The sequence below is a fragment of the Falco rusticolus genome, chromosome 2, assembly GCF_015220075.1.
Source record: "Falco rusticolus isolate bFalRus1 chromosome 2, bFalRus1.pri, whole genome shotgun sequence".
In the NCBI taxonomy this organism is placed as follows: Eukaryota; Metazoa; Chordata; class Aves; order Falconiformes; family Falconidae; genus Falco; species Falco rusticolus.
The window spans coordinates 26,622,168-26,636,260 of NC_051188.1; the positions used below are offsets into that span (position 1 = coordinate 26,622,168).

Below are 14,093 nucleotides of genomic sequence, written 5' to 3' on the forward strand. Positions count from 1 at the left end.
CTCTTTGTTTTTCTACACCCACTCACCACATCTGCTCTTTATTCTCATCTGTGGAGAAGCTAAATATTCCCACCTACTCCCTCGAGCAACTCTCCAAAACATAAAAAGGATTTGGATAAACCTATATGCTTAAACAGCACAAAATAATCTGTGTATTTATTTTTTTTTCGTAGTGTTTTATCTCCTAAAAATTTAAATAAAACTGGAGCAGCTCTGCATTCTCCAAGAGTATCTGTAAATATACACTGACTTTTCCGATATCTTCAGTGAAAAAAAAACCAACATAAAAGATATCTATTTTCTTCCCCTCTTTCCAACTCCTGAAAATCAAAACAAGGAAAATGAAATATTTCACTAAATCCCTAAGGACTTTTTTTTCTCCCCTCTGGACAGACCATAGTCTTTAGGACAGTACTAAAACTGGCAAGAATGTTTACTACCTGAAAGCCATGTATCAGATCAGAAAGAGCAGTTATTCACACCCTGCTTACAACAGATAATCATTCCTACTAATAGGCCATGAAGCTTCTTCCAGGCTCAGTAAACTCCCATTAATCTTCAGAATCTGAAGCACAAAAAAGTCAGATGGAAACATTTCTGTAAGCATAAGCAACTGGAATAAAAATCATCACAGGCCTGCCTTATAATGTCCATTATTCCTACTTATGTGACAAGGCATTATCACATCTTTATCTACCTTCCCTATTTACAGAGTGAGTAAGACGCAAGGTGCAAAAAATTTCAGCAGACAACAGACTTAAGAAAAAATCAGTACTGAATATAAAATTGTTTTCACTTTATTTACAACTTTAGAAGAGTAGACGGCCAAAATATTTGCTGGTTTTATCTTGCCATTTTCTCCTCAAAATCGCAGAAAAATGTTTTATGCTTTGTTGAAATGCAGGTCATGAAATACGAATGTATTAAGGAATAACATTTTCAAAATGAAAACAGATACTTCCTTCAGTGTTGCAAAGATTCACTGTACAATGAGGAATTCCTGTAACTCTATTATGCAAAACGTTACTGCAACTATTCACCTATGTTACCACAGCTGATACAAAACTGGGAGTAGTGACTGATACACCAGAGCACTGTGCTGCCATTCTGAGGGGCCTCAACAGGCTGCAGAAGTAGGCAGAGAGGAATCGTATGAAATTCAGTTCACCAAGGGGAAATGCAGAAGAAATAACCCCAGGCACCAGCATATGCTGGGGCCCACTGGCTGGGAAGCAGCTTGGCAGCAAATGACCTTGGGGTCCTGGTGCGCGACAAGATGACCACAAGCCAGCTATGCACTCTTGCTGCAAAGGCAGCCAATGGCCCCCTGGACTCCCCATTAGGAAGAATGTGGCCAGCAGGTTGAGGGAAGTAATATGTCCCTTTTCCTTAGCACTGGTGAGACATATCTGAAGTGCTGGGTCCAGTTTTGGACTCACCAGTATAAGAAAGATATGGACTTCCTGAACCAAGTCCAGCACAGGGCTATGAAGATTGATTAAGGGACTGGAGCATCTGACAGATGAAAAGAGGCTGAGAAAGCTGGGACTGTTCAGCCTGGAGAAGAGAAGGACCCCAGCAATGTGTATAAATACATGATAGGAGTGAATGAAGAAGAGGGAGCCAGCCTCTTCTCGGTAGTGCCCAGTGACAGGACAAGGGGCAATGGGCACAAATAGAAACACATGGAATTCCATCTGAACACAAGAAAGCACTTTTTTTTTACTGTGACAGTGGTCAAACACTAAGCGAGTCCATGATTTTGTGATCAAGGTTTAAGATTTTTCATTTATTCACAGAACTAGCCCAGCTACTCCTTCTCATATGCCTTACTGCAGATTCAATCACACAACCTTCACTCCGTTAAAATTTTCACTGCTTGGTTCTCCCCAACATTCAGGTCTTACGTACCTCCTAAATAATGATTTTACTCTATAAATTTATAAGTAACTGCATTATCTGAAACAATAAAAAAGGAAGCAGGACTGATTGTTGTGGTTTCTAGACCAAGGCTGCTGGTATTTTTTTATCATGAGAAAACAAAAGATTATACAAGTTCTTCAATTACAGTGTTATTTATTGCTAAGCAACTAAATGTCATAGTACTCACCACAGGCATTTGATCAAAGGTGCGAACAATGGACAGTTTATCTACAAGTAAGCAGAAAATTTGATCCATTGATATAATTTCAACATATAATCACTAATTGTATCAAAAGCCAGTTATGAATACGCGTTTCTACCTGCTGGATTTCCACGAATAAGCTCCATCTTGTCCTGAAGAATATTTATTTGCCTTTCTAGCTGTTTGTTCAATTCTACTTGTGTCTCGTATCTGGTTTTCCATTCATTACCTTAAAACAAATACAGGATTATTCTATCTTCCACATTATTTCATGCTGTTTAAAGTAAAACTTAGCATTTTTTCAAACTGTTCCCACTTTTTTTCTGGAGACTGAGAAAGTCTCAAATTAGTAATCCTCATAATGAGGATCTTTGCATACAAAAGAGCTCGAAAATATAAATCAAGGGATTTTTTCACAGGGCTTACTGTGGCCAGAATATTAACCAACTCTATGAATTCATGTTATTCATAGTATCATTAATAATTAATGAAGAAAGCAAACATGGCAGCATGTAGCATTCCTTAAGTTCACATTTGCAACATCACACCTCTAATAGCCATGTCTGAAAAGGGAAAACTTGTATTTCTAAATAAAAATATGTATCTCTGTAGGGCCTTCACAAAATAATTAATATTTTTGTGTTTCCTAATCAATTAGCAAGACTGTTGTAATTCACTTACCTTCATCTTCAACACAGCAAAGTCTTTTTTCCAGCTCTCTTACAGTGTTTCCTAGTTCAAATATTGAGATTTCAAGGATTTCCCTGTGGTATTTAGAGAAGTCTATAAATTCACTATTGCATTAATCTTATTATTAAAATTACAAAGAATAAAGCAAATATATTTTCAGCTGAAGCATCTATTAGTCATTCCTATGCAATTACATCATCTTGCCCATGCTTTTTTAACGTATTTTTCTCTACAGATACTACAGTGCCTTAAAAACAATGGAAGCATTTCTATGTCATTAATAAAATTACTTCCATAAAAAACAAGACCAGTATTTCTTAAATTAAAAAATGTCTAGCAGACCATCAGAATTAAACAAATGTAGAAAAGACCCTGGCCTTAATTTTTCATTTAAAGAAGATGCCCAAGGAATATGTTTTTTGAAATGGGAATATGCCTGAGAGATGTGCTGTTTGAAATTCTAATTAATTCTTCATTTTGACTCACTAGTCAATGATTGTCATTTTCTAAATTGTACCCATAACAAAAACAATCAAAGCATACCATGTATTATGACTACCAGAAAATAAAGCCAGTGATTACATTGAATTTAACACAAAAAAAACCCAAAACCAGGAGCTAAAGCCATCATGTCTTTCAGTATCTTAACCTTGTGGGAAAATATATTTCTGGCAATTGATTACTTCTGGTGGGGCAGCCAGACAGCTGGCAAGTACTATGGAAACTGAGCTCTTTCTGCCTTGGAAGGTATGACCAGCAGCAGAAACTAGCAGAGGACTTTGGTGAGAGTACAACCCACCTGCATGCAACAGACAACATGCTGAATGACTCTCATCCTTTAAGATGTTACTTCAGTGTGCTACAATGAATCATAACCATCTCAATCACAGCAAAAGAAAATTACTGCTAACTAAATTATCGGCCATATTTATGCCAACAGCCTGGTTCTTTTTGGAGATGTCTATGGATAAATTCTCCTGCCTATGAGTTCTCAAGAAGTCAGCCCACACCAGTGTAGGTTGTAAGAAAAACACACCACACCACAACGCAAAAGCAGTTTGTGATTTTGTCCTTTAAAGTTGTTTGGAAAGTCAAGGTTTAAAAAAAAACAACCAATGGTTCTTGGGTGCCTCCATTTTTCAGTGCCCAAACTGAGATACTTCAAAAGAACTGAGACCGAAACTCTTCAAATAAAGCCCTTTGGAAAACGCTTTATAATACCAACATGACTATAGATGCCTTTTAAATCTCACCCGAGTTCATTAAAACAAGCAAGAGAGAAAATAGTGTTGTCCTATTTTTTGGTGTGTTTTATTATTTTAAAGGGGAGCTTCCATGTCAACACGGATCTTCTCTTTCTGAACATGTTCATAATGAGAAATGCTCTTAAGGAAATAGTTAATTGGCCTATGAGACATCAATGCTCTGATGATAGAGCTGATTAAGAAATGGTACCACCTGTTGCACTCCTCATGCTCACATTCAGTTGGTGACTTTCTTTTCTATAGTGTGAAACATCAGATTTCAACTGAAAGCTGCAGAAGCAAACCAACCCATCTTAAGAAACAGAAGAGGTATGCCTGGAATAAGGAAAGCTGAAGAGCTGAAATAGCAAAGAAATATAAAGAAGAGTAATTTCACTGCAAGAAACACACTGGAGAACAGCAGGAGATGTCTGAATGGCAGGGGAGAGCTGGGTCTTCCCCTCCCTCCTTGCTCCATTGCTCTTTTTGTCTCTGCCAATGTTAAATCAGAGACAGGGGGACAAAGGCAAAGAAATAATGAAAGTATTGGTAACTTGCTGGAGACAAAATGGTTGTGGTGAAAGCCCCAGCAAAAGTTAGACTTGAAACATATAGGTCAAAAAGCTTAGATGCAGGAATACCAAAGGAAATTTGATTTCTGCTGCCTGTTTGCTTCCACTCCAAATGAAATATGCAGATGGCTAGGAAGAAGAAAGACAAAATCTTACTACATTGCTGGTATCATTCCAACACAAATAGATAAAGTTTCTGTAAATCAGATTTCTATCAACCTCTCAGTGCCTGGAAAAGACGAAATGATGACGACAGTGAGTGCTAAAATGGGATTTTTGGAAGGAAGTAACACTGAAAATTAGACACAGTCAAAGCTGTAACTAAAGCTGAGCTATCAAAATGAAATTGCTTTCCTTTCTAAAGAAATCCCAACCAGGTGCTTAGATGGATGCAGAGTGATAATACAGGAAGAATCAGTTCTTTACATCCAGTGTTTTCAGTTTTTAGTTTATGTTACCATTACAAGACTCTATACAACATTGCGTACATTAGATTTTATTATTCTTTCTGCACCATTAGCAAAACTGCCAGACAACTCCAATTATATTTTGTCCTGATGAAAGTGTGTACAGAAATGATAAATTGTCAGGTGTCAGACTGTAATTGCTACACTGACAGAAAGCTGTATTTTCATTTGGCAACTGAAACTGGTTTTTTTCAAAAAAATCCAATTATTATTATACATTTAATTCTCCAATAGCACCCAGAAAGTAGCCAGGGTGGAACCTCTCTATTTTAGTCAGTGTATGTGCAGTAAATCACAGTCCCTGCCCTAACAGAGGATGCAGAAATAAATCACATTGACCAACTTGGTAAATATTTCAGCTTTTTAATGTAACAGAGTATTTTGCATTTCTGGAGTTATTTCTAATTGTGACAGGAAGTGATGGTCACACCATATATTTTACTGTGAATTTAATGCAGCTGTGCCTGCCCAAAGACTCAGTCTGTACTTAGAGGGACTGTGGTGTGACTTTCCTGCAGCCTCACATGTGCTAAACATAGACACATTCAAGCACTATGAATCTTTCCCATGTCAATGGACAATTTATAGTCATCACAGAAGAAAGCCCTTAAATCCTTGAGGCTCACATTTAAGTCATCAGGGGAGCATAACTACATCCTTGCATACTAAGCATAACAAGAAAGCTCTCTTGAAAAGGGGGAAAAAGCACAGTGCAGAAAAGAAGGCTGTGATTGAAATGATAAAAGAAAAAAATTGCTAAGTTTCTCTTTAAGACAGCGTACAGGTGTTATTTTACTTGAAAGTGACAGCCACCTAGGATGAAAGCCATTTTCTTGCACATTTTGCTATCCATATCTGGATATCTGCTACACGTATCAGGCAAAAGGCTGCCTGAAGCCATTTTCTGTAGTGGAGAGAGAAGCCGGTGAAACATTACAGGAGAAGCTCAAGGCAAATCATCAGTTCTAGGCTATCAGCTCTATAACATGACAGATCTTTACCGATTCCTGTGGAAGACAAAAGTATATAGATGCCTTCAGAACCTATAAATGAAGCAGAAACAATGCTGCGCAGTGCAAATGGCACCACAAAGAAGAGCATATACAGTATTGAAAGCTACAGACTTCTCACACTCGCAGTCAGGAGCGTGCTGGGAAAATGCTGCAGCCTTCCTGGCAAGCAAAGCCAGAGAAGCTGAAATCTCACAAGCTGAATTAACACACAACTCCATCAACATCAGTAAGTAGCTGACATGCATATATATATGGCTTTAAGATCTCTTTATTAAGATGTCTACTGCAGCATTATATGCCTTCTCTCTTTCTCTCAGAAACATTTGCCATGACATTTCCCAATCAAAACCTGTACTGAATCTTGATTACAGTAATTCAGAGTCAAATTTAAGTTGACTTTCATTAAAGCCTTTGAAAGATTTCACAGTACTACATCCACAATCACCGAGAATCAGCAGGTACTTTAGGTACAGACCCCCTTACATATATGGATGATTGAATTTACTCTTTGATGTAAAAAATCTCTTCTTCATGACTGTTAAATGAGAGCAGGAGGTGGGCTGTTAGCAAACTGCCTAAATGGTACAATAATCAAATAAGCCAGTAAAAAGAGGCATGGGTGAGATGGCTGTGAAAGAATGCAGACATCTATCTGCAAGCCAGTTATCCTCATCTTGCTTTATACCCAATGGAGAGAAACAGGCACCTCCTAGGGTGTGAGTCATCTCATGCTAAAACAGCCAGCCAAAGTAGGTCAGATGAATCACACCTTCAAAGAGCCCTTCTGTATTCACTGACTACACATGCCACTGGTTTAGATACAGATGTCTAACAAGCCTGGTCATCAACAGTCAGGTTGAATAAACAATCTCTGTGAGATCGACAATACTAGTATTGTCTATTTGCACACACAAGATACACATGGGAAACATTTGTAGAATCCACCTGAAGCAACAAGTCTTTTACTGTCATGCCATCACAATAAAGTTTTTTATTAAGTATATATATTCCTTTCATTGGCAAATAAGCCACCACTTCACAATGTGTCCTGGACTTCGGGCACAGTCTCGCAGAAGATTCTCAGGGATGTTAGCAAGAACTTAAGGTACATAAAGAAATCAGATTTTCATTAACAACAACAACAAAAAAATATATCCAAGCAGTGCAAGAAAGCCAATACCATTCTGCAGTTGATATGTAGAACACACATCCCACTGGCACACTACTATTCAGGAAACATAGTAAAAGGACATTTGCTTACATGTTGCAAGCATGTCTAAGCTCCTTTTTGTGTCATTTCAAACACGGAAGCTGTGTACCTATTTTGACTCTGTTAGTATTGGTTTCGCCCTTTCCATTAATGAATACACATTTTATAAAGTCCATAATTGCAGGACTAGTTTGAAGAGATCTGCAGCCCAGACACTGAATGAAACATTATCCAGGGAGAAGTCAGCATGGAATAAAATGTTTGAAAATTGTATGGAAATGTAAATATTAAGGGTCTGACTTAAGACAGCATGGGAGCTTCTGACGTTTTCTAACTTTGAATTTATTAACATTCAAAAGGCAATCATGTTATTTAACACAGGGGAAAAATGTGTAACTTCCTAAGCAAACTGAGGAAAAAGTCTAGAATCCCACCACTGCAGGAGAATCAGCAATCATCAGAGCACTGAAACATTTCCTGCTTAAGCAAGGGAACTAACAGGGAGCAGTAACCAGTCCTCATCTTCTCTGCAAACTGCAGTAGAGAGATGCCATACCTTCCCTGTAGGTTTCAGAGATATTTGCTCATAGTAGAGAAAGGTGAAATCCAGCTTTCCAGATTTATTCAACGTTGTGCAAAGAAGTGTGTATTATGACCACCTCATTGTCCATCAGGTTCTTCTTCCCCCAGTCAGGCATGCACCCACGTAAGGCCTCTAATGTTTTTACTCCATCATGGCTTCCAGTCCCAGTGTACTGGTTTTGGCTTGGGTGCGGTTAATTTCCCTCACAGTAGCTCATATGGTGCTGTTCTGGATTTGTGATGAAACAGCGCTGATAACGCAGTGATGCTTTGGCTATTGCTGAGCAGTGATCACACAGCACCAAGGCCTTTTCTTCTCACCCCACCCCACCAGCGAGTGGGCTGGGGGTGCACAAGAAGCTGTGAAGGTGACACAGCCAGGACAGCTGGCCCCAGCTGACCACCAGAGTATTGCGTACCACCTAATGCCTTGCTCAGCAATAAAACCTGAGGGGGGGTGGGGGGCAGTTTGCCAGGGCTGCCTTGCTTGAAGATTGCCATTGGCCAGCTGGTGGGGAGCAACTGGAGTTTTTCACATCGCTTACTTTTCTTGGGTGTGTTTGTTTCCTTTTTCTTTCCTTTATTACTTATTACACTGCCTTTGCCTCAACCCACGTATTTTCTCAGTTACCCTTCCGACTCTCTCCCCCATCCCACTGGGAAGGCAGTGACCACGCGGCTCTGCAGTGCTTAGCTGCCTGCTGTGGTTAAACCATGACGCCCAGTCTTGTCTTCCTCGGCTCTTCCGCACCAGCCTCACCTTTGGCTGAAATTATTTCTCCTGCATCTTCAAGCTCCTCGGGCCAGGGCCAGCGCCAGCCCTTTGGCCAGCTGTCCCTGTTGGCCACCGTGCCCCGTGACACACCCTGCCCCACCGCTCCCGGCTGCGCTCCGGCCGGGCCGAGCCGTGTCCCCCCCGGGCGCACAGGGCCTCCCAGGCCGCTCCGCACCCCCGCATCGGCCGGCGCTCCCGCCCCAGGCAGCAGCCGCCATTTTGCCGCAGGACGGCCGGGGCTTCGGCGCGGCTCCCCGGGACAGCTGGCGCCTGCGGAGCTCGGCCTCAGCCCCGTCCCCGCCGGGCACTCACTTCTTCCGCCTCTCTCGCCCCAGCTCCAGCGCCAGCCGGTCGGGGCCTGCCGCTCGCCCGCCGCCGCCATCCCCCATGCCGCCGCCGGCCGCCGCCCAGCGCGCACTCCCCGCGTCGGCGCCGTTGCGCGGAGCGACGGCCGGCGCTGGCCTGAGGGAGCGGCTCGGCGCGGCCCCAGAGGCGGCGAGCGGGGGTCCTGGCCCCCGGCCCGGTCACCCCTCGGGGCGCTCAACCCCAGATACCGCGGATCTCCCGCTGCCCGGGGAAAGCGGAGCGGGGGCCGCCCAGCAGCTGGCGTCGCCTTTCCCTGTGGCGGTGCCCCTCAGCCCGCCGGCAGCCGCTGCCGGGAGGCGGCTTCTCCGCTCTGTCAGGGAAGTCCCCAGCGTGTGGCTCGGGCCGCGCCAGGAATTAATGGGAAAAAACACAATACAGGTTTGGCCCAGTTTGCGTGCTGAGCTTTTTGGGACCTGGGATGCACAAATAATGTGCAGATTGTTCTGAACACTTGGACGTAAAGTAGCACGGTTTTAGGATAAGCGCTTTGACCCACACATAAAGGCTGGCACAGCATGGCAGGGCCCGATGGCCAAAGGGAGCCCAGCCGGCATGTTGGCATCCCCGGCAGTTGTGATCAGTGCTGGCCATAAAGTAGTTTGCAAGAACCTAACTTGCGACAGAAAGCTTAAAATAATCGGCCTTAATCATTGCTGATCAAGTCAATTAGTCAATATACACTGGCTAATATTTTAGTGGTCTGGATTCACGCTCAAAAATGTTTGATGTTGCATTTTTCAAACAAGGAATTTCAGATCTGATGGCTTCCTCAAGGTAAAGCTTTATGGGTGGACTGAATTAACCTCAGCTCAATGCTGCAAGAGTGGCATCACCTCTGCCAGGCTCTCCCTGTCACCTTCTCCGGCAGCTTCAGTGCCAGCTCTGACATCTAACTCCAACAGGCCAGTGCAGCTCAGGAAACCTAGAAAACTTGTACCAGGGAATGCATTTAATGTTTGCAGTTTCTGCTGGTTAGTGAGCTGAAACGGCTTACCAGCTACTCAGAAAAGCCCCAGAGCTGACGCAAAAGACAGGGTGAGACTGACAGCGACCAGTGTACTCTTGGATCAACTCACAATTTCACGCAACCTAGTGCTCGTTAGAGGAACTATCTGTTCGCTTTCTCAGGAAAGAGATGGACTGTAATTTAGCTTTACTGGTGTACTATGAAAAAACACAGGGTGTATTTTCTCAGTTCAAGTAATTCTGTTGCATAAGTAGCAAGCCAAAGCCAACAGCCCTACAGCTTGTTGGGTAACACAGGCACTGCTCTGAAGTTTAAAACAAGGGTAAGGGTTATGTATTACCATTACTTTTAACATAGCATAAATCAGCATTGCCATCCAAAAGTTGCCCCTGAAATCTTGTGAAATTTTAGGCCTAAGGTGCTAGTGCATGACACTGGAATGGCCCAGTCTAACACTTTATTGATACTGCAACAGCGGGGTCACTAATCCAGTGTCTGGGGGTAGAACAGTAGGATGGAGCATAAGAACCTTGGTCGTAAGAAGAAAAAGTCATTTTAATTTCATTTGTCTGACAGATTAGAGCAGGAGGTGATTTTTGACAGTCTCGAGTTATAACTGATGCTATCATCTAATCACTGAATTATCACTTGAGGTGTGGATTGAATTAAAAATTGACTGAAATACTTTAATCAAGAAACAAATTTTAGAAGAGTGCTGCACTGTAACACATTTAAATTTAGCTGCTCATTTTGCCTTCACAATTTACTGAATGCTACCTTTTTAAGATATAGACTGAAAACACATTCCATACCAAACCAGTAATTTAAGTAATGACTTAGACCTAGGTTAGCATCCATAAGTAACTCAGTGTAGTGAATCTTAACAGCTAAGGTGTTAATCAGTAACCATTTTTCTTGTTACAAGTTTTTGTGAAGAACTGCTTCAAGATTTAACTTAACCAGCCTACTGAATAGTTCTCATCTGGAGGGCACATTCAGAACTCAGAAAGAGCCCTGAAATCACACAGAAGTCTGAGAACAAAGAGCACATGGTAACAGGGCTAGATCCTGGCCACCATGTACTCTCTCTGCCCCAGGAAACCCTTCTTTGACCTACTCTCCAGGATACTTTCAGGTCCTAGCCTCAACTCAGATTACAAGTTATCCTAACTAGGTAAGTTCTCAGGAACATAAAGATGAGCCCAGACCATACAGGTTGGGTTGGCACAGGACAGCAGGTATAACCATGTGCTTCACCAGGTGGTTTGGGAACTGGAGTGGGAGAAGAGCCAAGGCGTCTTGTGGACTGAGGTCCTGCGTGAGCATGGTAAAACTTCAAACTGTCAATATTTTTAACAATCACAGCAGTAACATAATGACACTTGCAACACATGAGAATTTTCCTGCATTTCTTTATTCCAAATAAATTGGCTAAAATTGGATATGAATACCTATAAAGCTGCTTTCATTGTTTTAAGGCTTTTAATGTTATTTTTGAAACTAAAATTTTCAGTAAGATAAGTTGGGAAACCTGGTCATAATGTTTGACATTATGTGGTTTGAAAACAGAATTTTATACTTGAATACATATCTTCAGATTATGTGAAGGCAATAAAGAGAGACTAAGACAGACCAGGTGCAGAAGACAAACATTTCAGTTATGACTTAATTTAATTGTTAGAAAGAACTAGTTATTTCTGTAGCACCAGTAACTAGGGTATGACTGGCTGTGTGGACAAGGAAAAAAGTGGTAGATGTATATTTTGACTTTGCCAAGGACTCTGATATAGCCTTCCATAGTACCCTTATAGCCAAATTGGCGAGTTACAGATTGGGTAACTGGGAAGTAAGGTTGCTGGAAAATTGGCTGGGCCATCAGGTTTAAAGTGTGGTGATCAGCAGTATGACCACTTTACTCTGGGATCAAACCCTGACCTAATACCTTGATTCTTTATTAACAACCTGGAAGACTGGGCATACCTTCAGCAAATTTGCCAATGATGATGAACTGAGGGGAGCAGCCTCTATGCAGGTGGGCAGGGCTGCCTTTCAGAGTGGGGTGTACAGCCTGAAGAGGCAGGTCGCTGAAAGGAACCTAATGATATTAAATAAAAAACAAATCCAATGTCTGGGATGGGAAAAGCCCATGGATCTGTACAGGCTGGGTATGCTAACAAGAATGCAGCTTCATAGGAAGAGACATGGGGTCCCTGGTGAACAAGCTGACCACGAGCTGGCAACACACCTTGCAGCAAACAAGGCCAACAGCCTCCTGGACTGCGTCAGAAGAACATAGCCAGGAGGCTGATGGAGATGGTTCTTCTGCTCAGTTCAGCACTTGTGGGACCACATGCTGGAGCACTTAGTTTTGGTCCCCCAAACAAATCCTAAGAGCTCCCTTAGGTCAGAGGCTGGCACACCTGGCCTATATTCAGCCTGGAGAAGAGAAGGCGTAAGGAGATCTTAGTGTTGTCAACAGCTACGTAAGAGGAGGGCATGGAGAAGACAGGCTTCTCTCTAGTGTGCACTATGGAAGGATAAGCAGTAATGCACCTGAGTACCTATAAAAGTTTTAAGCCCAGTATAAGGGAGAAATATTTACCTTTACCAAAGTCAAACTTGGCAAAGGTTGCCCAGAGAGGTTGTAAAGTCTCCATCCTTGGAGATAATCAAAATGTGAGCAGAACTGACAGAGTACTGTGCTCCAGCTGGACCTGTTTTGAGAAGGAAGGTGGATTACAGATCTCTGTAGTTTGGGACCTCTGGAGGTCCCTCCCAACCTACACTGTTTTATGGTGAGCTAGTCAGCATGTTTTAGTGGAAGGTAGTTCTACCAATTCATTTTAAAAGATTACAGATTTAGTTTGTCAGTAAATATTAAGATAGACTATCCCAAGATGGTTTTAAACTGGCATTAAACAAACTAACCAACCAATCCACCCTTGCAATCTAGAGGAATCCATTCAAATGCAGGGGTCTTAGACTTGAGGTAAGAATAGTTGTTTATACAGACACAGCATTAGCTTAGGATGACTTAGAGGTCATTAAAAGTAATCTTCTCAAGACAAGATTTGAGACCACTATTGCAGCAGAAAAGACTTTGAACACATTATTTTGGAAATAGAAATGCAGTAGGAAAGCAGGTAGCAGTTCACTCAGTAAACAGCTCAGTAAGACCACTTCTAAGACTGCCATACATCAAAAGATGTTCAGTGTTCAAAGGAGAAACAAAACCAAGCTGGAAATAAAAACCTACTAAGATATGAGGCTTAGAGAGGTTAGCGTGTAGTGTATAAAAGGGAGAGCTGAGATAAGGCTGTTGAATATGGTAGAGGAAGTGGGGAGAACCCTGTGGAGTTGCTGCCCAGGGCCCAAGTAGTGACAACTGAAGCAGGGTAAATTCAACAGCGTAATACTTTCAGCAGTGAGAATTAACTAAAGTTTGGAACAACGTAAAAGGGAGTATCATGGATGTATCACATTAGAAAATGTAAAATGGGGTAGTAATTATTAAAAAAAGAATAACTTTCATCTACTTCAAGACAAATTTGAAAGAGTACATGTGAAGTCAGCAACAACAGGTTCAACAGGACAATGCTCGTCTTATATGAATGGCATTCAAATATTTTTCCTCAGTGTGCTACAATTTAAGTCTCTTGAAGACTGTTAACACTTTGATCTTAACTGTTGTTTTAATCCAACTTGTTGTTCTGATGGTTTATATACAAAACTAAAGGACATGAGCTACATATGAAAGCAAAACAGGAGGCAGAAGGAAGATACAAATACATACATCCCTGCTGTAAATGAAGTTCATAACAAAAATGCTTTTGCGAGCATGAAGTCTTTAGTCACCTTAAACTAATTATACTTGGCAAGTGACAGACTGTAGAAAAAGAAAGTGTTGTAGTGGACTTTCAATGGACCTTTTTAGTTTGAAAAGTTTTAAGCTCTAATTGATGAGCTTATTTCTATCGTAAATATTGTAAATACCCTAATACTTTTCTTTTTTTCAGAAGGCCTAGTCTTTCCACTCCTTGATCCGTACAGTAGCTTCATATCATAAAAAGGCCAAGCACAGA

At 41.6% G+C, this 14,093-nt stretch overlaps 1 protein-coding gene across 2 annotated transcripts in view; it reads right to left on the reverse strand.

The window, feature by feature from the left end:
* Positions 1-9,286, reverse strand: part of LOC119143678 (coiled-coil domain-containing protein 169-like) — a 60,880-nt gene extending 51,594 nt beyond the window's left edge. For both annotated transcript variants that reach the window (XM_037378178.1, XM_037378177.1), the window contains exons 1-4: positions 8,991-9,286; positions 2,807-2,889; positions 2,244-2,354; positions 2,111-2,151 (exon numbers count right to left, since the gene is read on the reverse strand). In XM_037378178.1, coding sequence (XP_037234075.1) covers positions 2,111-2,151; positions 2,244-2,354; positions 2,807-2,889; positions 8,991-9,067 — 312 coding nt within the window. In that variant the 5' untranslated portion in view covers positions 9,068-9,286. The remainder of the gene's footprint in view (positions 1-2,110; positions 2,152-2,243; positions 2,355-2,806; positions 2,890-8,990) is intronic.
* Positions 9,287-14,093: the final 4,807 nt, after the last annotated feature.